Genomic DNA, 6,664 nt, shown 5'->3' on the forward strand with positions numbered 1-6,664 from the left:
TCATGCATAAGAGAAAGACCTATCCATTAGTCTCTTCTTAACCAGTTGTTTAGGCATCACTGTTTCCAGTAGCCTCCTCACTAGGTCCAGTCTGCCTGTCCTGATCAGAGCCCTGGATAACTCTGTGACCTCTGCTGTGCGAGTCCTGTAAAGGCACCTCAGCACGGACTTCACAATGTCCTCAGGGTACCTGTCCTCTGCCTTTTGCACCCACAGCTCCAGTTGGGTGATTGCGAGGCTTGGGTCAGGGCCTCCCTGCATGAACAAAGTCAAGAGGGCCTGTAGGAGGCAGCGCAGCGCTGTGGTGTCTGTGCTCCTTGGTCTCTCCAACTCCACTGCCCGTTTGAAGCAGTCTGCAGCGTTCTGCTCCTCACCCTTCAGCAGGAGGCAGCGTCCTCTAAGCACGTGGAGGTCCGGCAGGCTGTCACCCAGCTCAAACTGTAGGGCATGGGACAGACTCACCAATGCACTGTTCACTGCCCCCTCATCCACCAAAAGACTCTCCTGGATTGCATCTACGCCCATGTAGTAGTACACCTAAAGGGAAAGACTGAATCTGAATATCCTGTTGCTGTTAAAAAAAAAGCCATTTACATTACTCATTAGTAGTTTGTGTCTTTACCTGTGCCATCTCCAGGTGAGTCCGCAGACATTGGCGTACAGTCAGCACCTTGTCCAAGTCTTTTCTGGCCTCAGTTAGTTTCTGTCGGTCTGGAATTTCACCTTGTCCATGTTTTACCTTCGCCAAATCCCTGACGTAGAGCATCATATTGATCTAAAAGGAAAATCATATATAAATAGTTGTACTATGCATCTTTTTATTAACATCATATTTTATTAAATGTATTTAAATCATCACATTATGTAGGCGTTTGGAGTATAAAAATTCACTTTTATCACATAAACTTGATATAGACAGTGTACAAATAACTATTTACATATGGTTCACACCAGCTCTGCTATTTGATCCATTTGTAGGTATATCTGAATTTTGTCAATTTTTCAGCCAGTTTAAATTAATGCGAGATTTCACATAGTAATCGTCTGAGTTTTGCCACCTTGGTTTTTGCATTGGCTTGATCGGCTGCAGTACCTTGGCACGGGTGCAGTAGGCCTGCCAGTTGAGCTCTGGGTCTGGGAGCACGTTTAGGGCCATGTTGCACATCCCTGTTGCCATCTCATGTTTGCCCAACAGAAAGAAGACCTTTGCCAAAAGGTTCAGGGTGAGTGCATCATCACTGGCCAAGTTTATGGCCTGAGGAACAGACAAGTATATTGTATGTTAAATGTAAATAGTTAAAGGTGCCCAGCTATTGCTGCATGCTCAAGGACTTGTTGTTGTTGTGGTGACTCACACTTTCTCAAATCAATGCCTGTTTTATACTGTCATTGATTGCCTCCTGAGACACAGACACTTTTAAAAAGGAGCCACTGTTATAGAAGAGTGAACCGGCACTTCCGTGTGCCGCATGTCCTTCACTGGCACACGTGGCACACTGGCAATATGAGATGGTACGTTACTCTTTGACACAAAGACGTCCATGCCGGCATGTCACTGGCGTGCTTTGATCAAGTAACCATGATTGCACGACATTATCCGATTTTACAACTTCTTCCTCACCTTTTTCTTGCCTAATATTTGGTAAAAGATCTTAATGTGTGGGTTGACTTACAGTTCCGTAGCAGGATAGAGGATCAGTAGCCGAGTAGCCACAGTCATGTATAGACATGGGCACGGTGGTGAACTCTTCCTTCCTCTCCAACATGATACCGACGTAACACCAGGTAAGAGCTGAGGGGAGAGATCAGAATCAAGGATTTTACTCCAGTTAAAGCATTTGTTGTTTGTCTCCCTCTAGATTGATGAAATGGTCGTAACTACTTATGTAACAACATTTTAAATGATCAAATTGCCGATGTTATTACTAAAACAACGTTCTCTACAATGGTCAATGGTCCTTTGCATGGATTGCAATGAACGGTATGAACTACCGAACGCCCAAAATGTTGCAGCACTTAATCCAAATATCACCCGCAGAGTTGCACTTCACATTCAACATAATGCCTCTCAATGTACAACAGAGCAGATGTATTCATAGAGAAACATACTGTACCATGTTTACCTTTTTGTTGCGTTTTCTCCAATTCTAGTGCTTCTTTGAGAAGCTTCAGCCCCTTATTGTAGTGAGAAAGTCTGGAGTATTCAGAGTCTGCTTTGGTCTTCACTATGTCGTCCAGTCTGCAGAGAGAACATTACTTAATAGAAATGACACAGTAAGTGGTGTAGTGGTTATCTTTTGATTTTGTGTTGTACCTTATATAGATGGTCGCCATTTTAAAATACCAGCTTCGTTTTTCCTCTATTGGTATCTGAAAAACAACAATATTCTTTACGAGGCATAAAATGACATTTATTGTGCAGGAATAAATATTCATGTCTTCAGGTGCCCTGCATGCATTGTTGAGTTGCTATTCCTCCCAAATGAAGACAGCTTTGCACTCGTCTTGAATAAAACAGTGTAACTAAAGTGTCTGTGCTGTGCCAGATTTAAGATTTGAAGGATAAAATTGGCTTGACTTGATTTTGGGGGAATATTAGTTGTATATCTATGAGCTTAGTTTCATATGTATAACTCTTCCGAGTACCGCCACATACTCTAACTTCAGTAAACATTTGTTGGTGAAATTAGACATGGAAGAGAAATGAATTCAAAGATATCAAGGATTAGCAACACTGCATGGTTGAAAAACCCACCAATGAAATAAATGCTGGAAGGTTATAAGTCACAGAATGATGCATGTGGTCTCATGGCATAACCATCCATTGTTGTGTTTCAGTGCTCCTCTTTACATTCTCACTATACATGTTAATCCTAAACTGTTATAAAATACTAGAAAAGTAACGCACACCAAGGGTTGTAATGAGGTGCAACACTTTGTAATGATCGCCTAAGTCTGTCTTTGTGTACGGCAGTTGTGAATTGTTGGTGATTGTTTTCCTTCGCATATTTAAAGTGCTGTACTTGTAATTATTATAAGTGGCCTGTAATGTTTGCATAGGAAATGAATAGTGTATTTTTATTATTGTTGCTATTATTTTTATTTGTCCTCGCTTGTATAAAATGTGACGGGGAGGGGAGTGATGTGAGAGGAGTATGGAGCGAGCAGATGGGGGAAGCAGTCGACGTTTAGTGGACTCGAAGAGCACGATTTTCCGGCGACTGCTCAGCAAAGGATCCGAATCAACCTTTTTGGATTATAAAGCGGGAGACTACACTGGAATACGGCACAGAGGACTGTGGTGATAGCGTGTTCTATGGATTAAGGAACAGCAGCGTCATGTACAGCTTTAGTATCACTGTATGTGCATCTCACCAGCTGACCCCCATAGTCCAGGGCTCGGTTGTAAAGTGTCAATGCTGCCGTCAGTCTGTCTCTGAGGACCTCCTCATTGGCCAGCTCCACGTCGTAAGGATGAACGTAAGCTTGCTCAACCAGGCAGCGAGCAGCCAGAAGCCTGGCCTCATCCTGAAAGGCCTCTCCAGCGTCTAACCCCATAAGGTGGGACACTTTGTCCACACACTCCCCTGCATCCAGCTCTCTCCCCAGCTTGTCGTACACGTAGCCGAGGTTGGCCCAGGCATTAAGGTTACCAGGGTCTTCTTTACAAATGCTTCTGAAAGGTCAAGATACATAGAGAGAGGACAGTTTGAAAAAGATCCCTCCAGTCTTAAGCACTGCTGTGCCTATAAGTACAGCCTCACAGAGCTGCTAGCGTGGCTGAAGACTCTTGTTATGTGGTATCTTAGAGCAGTATTTCCATTGAACTCAGGAAATTGGTGTTACTGTAATAACATTAAACTATGTCACAGTAGCTAAGAGGAGAACATAATAAGATGCAACGTTTAGATGAAATAATGAAGATACAACTGAAATAGTATCACATGGACTTCATGAGCATCTATATATAATAAATACTATATACACCAGCGACAAAACGTTAATTAGAAAGTGTAATGGTAAATCAGATGGCAATTACATTACAGTAATTACTGCAACATTGTACTTTATTATGAGGGTAAGTGGGTGGTACGTTAAGTCGTATATCTGCAGAGAGTAGCAACATGAAATGTAGACATTAATGTGTAAATCTTATTGGAGCCACTCATACATTTGTTGAGCATGCTTGTTAATTTTACTTGTCTAAGACAAACAAGCCAAATGTGTGTGTGGTCATGTTAACATTATGTTTGTTATGCAGCACCCCGTGTTTGTGGCCTAGCCATTCTTATTCTGTCAAGTAGTGCATAACAGTACTGTGAATTCATCACCTTGACGTTGGTTGATGTTTGACTGTAGCTGGTAAAAGGTCAGTTTTGCTTTTGTGCTGCCTTTTCTAGTGCTGTGAAGACATTCAGTCCAGTGTGCTGGTTTGTGGTTAGCTCACAGAATGCAAGTATAGCTACTAAGACACTCTTTAACCTAAGTGGTGTTTCTGTTGTAAAAAACACATTACTAGTCAAGATTTTTTTGTGAAATCATGCATCAACAATGTCTCAAAACAAGGCCTCTTGCTTTGTGAATATTTGGAGTACTCTGCCTTAAAAAAGGAGTTCAGTCGTCACCTGAATATTTCCTCAGCTGTGTCAAAGTGTTCCAGGTGAAAAGCCAGCAAACCCAGCAGATTTCGGACAGCGTACTGTAGATATCCCACTTCAGCCTCAAGCTCGCATCGCAGGCTCTCTTGTTTTAGGTAAGTGTCTCTGAGTCTTAGCTTCACAGGCCCAACAGGTTCACAGTTGAGGTTGAGGTGCAGGTGAAAGTGGCCGGGTATGTAGTCCATGTCCTCCATGAGAGACTCAATGTCCACTGTACTGTCTGCCTCCATGGCCTCCTGCTCTCCACCTTCTCTACCTGCTGTTTAAAAAAGACAAGAGATACAATAAAAACACTGCTTTCGAGTATTTTGACCCAAAATCCTGTACAAGAAACTCCCTCGTCCTCCTCAGCCTACAGTTGAACCTATTGCGACAGAATTCAGCCACCAACTCTTGACACCCCGGTACAGACTGGTTGAACGGGTTAGGCTTGGGAGTGACTATGGGGGTGGAATAGCCAGTGTATGGGGCAATAGACTACAACTATGGATACATACATACAACATGTTTTTTCCTTCACACTTCAACTGCCCCTTTTGACTTTAATCCAACAATAAACAAATCTCAATCATCAACTCTATTTCTTTTTCTTTTTCAAAAAGGAGATAGCAAAACCGAGTTATGTAATCTCATTTGTCCGTTATTTTTTATTTGGCTCTTTAACAAAAGCACCAACTGACATTCCTTGGAGTTTATTCTGACAGGATGATATTATTCATGTCTTGAGTTATTTAAAAATGGTTTTGAAGTCTTGTTTCGAGGAATGTTTCAGTTAGCCCCCTCAGCTGTAGGAGACTGAAGAATGTGAACCGTCAGGATCGGTGAGACTGAGGCAGCACAGAAGGAAACTCCATGAAACGTCATCTTACTATAAATTACCTTTCATATAATTCATAAAAATTAGTTATTTTTAAATAACTGCTGCAGCTGTTCATATTCTTCACACTGTTATGTAAATATTGTATAAACACATATCTTAACATATTTTTAACTACCCCTTATTCTTTCTATTTATTACCACTATACATAGATGCTAAAATGCATTTTGTTGTCTCAGTACTTGCAATGACAATAAAGTTGAACCTAATCGAGACAGAAAAACATGCAGCTGTATAATGAGCTGTTACAGAACACTATCCAGCTAGTCACACAATACTACATTGGGAAATCAGACAAACACATGATAAGCACATTTTTTGTTTCAGAACGCTTTTGCATACAAATCCAAACTCTTCCACTAGAGAGTAAACTTGCATTATAATAAACCAGTGGAACAAACAGGAGAGGTTGTTAAACGTTTTAAATCCACTATCACATGCAACGTATCGATGGGCTTTACAGGCCCGTATCAAAAGTGGTTCCCAAGCAAGTGCAAGTTCTCTAACAAGACAGGGAAAAACTCCACAAAGCCTCTGCACACGAGAGACCGTTGGAGAGATATTTCAAAGAGAGATCAGCCCCCCCCCCTCTGACAGCTTTAGTGCAATAACTATGAGGGAACAAATCAATTACAAAAAAAGTGCAGGAGTCAGGAGGATTTTAGCAAGTGCAAGACCCACAAAAAATAAGTTAAGATGAAAAACTTGAACCCTGACTGCTCTGCAGTCAACATATACAGTAATAATCAGTCATACTATCACAGACAGTGTTACAAACATATCTACATATTGAAAATGATACCAAAAAAAACCTAAAATATCCCCTCGAGACATGTTTAAGAAATTGACAAATAATACGTTTTGAATAACTTTCACAAAAAAAAACCTAGTTACAAATTCTGCACACTAAAGATTTCAAGTTTCAACTTCACACTTGTGTAAGTTGCACACTGGGCCATGATTGGCTTCCCTTACTAGTCAAAAAATCATGATCATCCATCCCAGTCGTAAACTGATATTAAATGTGAGGTTGTGTGCGTGTGCCATAACCTGCACAAACATCACTCTGCACAGTCGCTGTCCTACACCAAAATGAAGCAACAAGAAACTGGATCACCTGGAGCCAAC

The 6,664-nt window shown here is 41.4% G+C and overlaps 1 protein-coding gene across 1 annotated transcript; it reads right to left on the bottom strand.

Moving 5' to 3' along the window:
* On the bottom strand, nucleotides 1–6,664 carry ttc22 (tetratricopeptide repeat domain 22). The gene is made up of 9 exons (XM_076087264.1): nucleotides 6,654–6,664; nucleotides 4,626–4,910; nucleotides 3,376–3,676; nucleotides 2,315–2,370; nucleotides 2,124–2,239; nucleotides 1,674–1,792; nucleotides 1,094–1,255; nucleotides 623–775; nucleotides 1–537 (listed from the first exon to the last, which is right to left on the bottom strand). Exons 2-9 carry the CDS (start codon nucleotides 4,886–4,888, stop codon nucleotides 1–3), a joined length of 1,707 nt encoding a protein of 568 aa, XP_075943379.1. The 5' UTR covers nucleotides 4,889–4,910; nucleotides 6,654–6,664.

Source organism: Anarhichas minor, unplaced genomic scaffold, assembly GCF_050575085.1.
Source record: "Anarhichas minor isolate MPS153535 unplaced genomic scaffold, ASM5057508v1 ptg000010l, whole genome shotgun sequence".
Taxonomy (NCBI): Eukaryota; Metazoa; Chordata; class Actinopteri; order Perciformes; family Anarhichadidae; genus Anarhichas; species Anarhichas minor.

What these genes read in the sequence shown, in the direction of transcription:
- ttc22 (XM_076087264.1), bottom strand. Translation starts at nt 4,888, where the DNA reads ATGGAGGCAGACAGTACAGTGGACATTGAGTCTCTCATGGAGGACATG. An exon ending in TGGACTATGGGGGTCAGCTG is followed by an intron (nt 2,371 to 3,375) that starts GTGAGATGCACA and finishes GTTGTTTTTCAG; the next exon opens with ATACCAATAGAGGAAAAACG. An exon ending in CCTACTGCACCCGTGCCAAG is followed by an intron (nt 776 to 1,093) that starts GTACTGCAGCCG and finishes TTTTCCTTTTAG; the next exon opens with ATCAATATGATGCTCTACGT.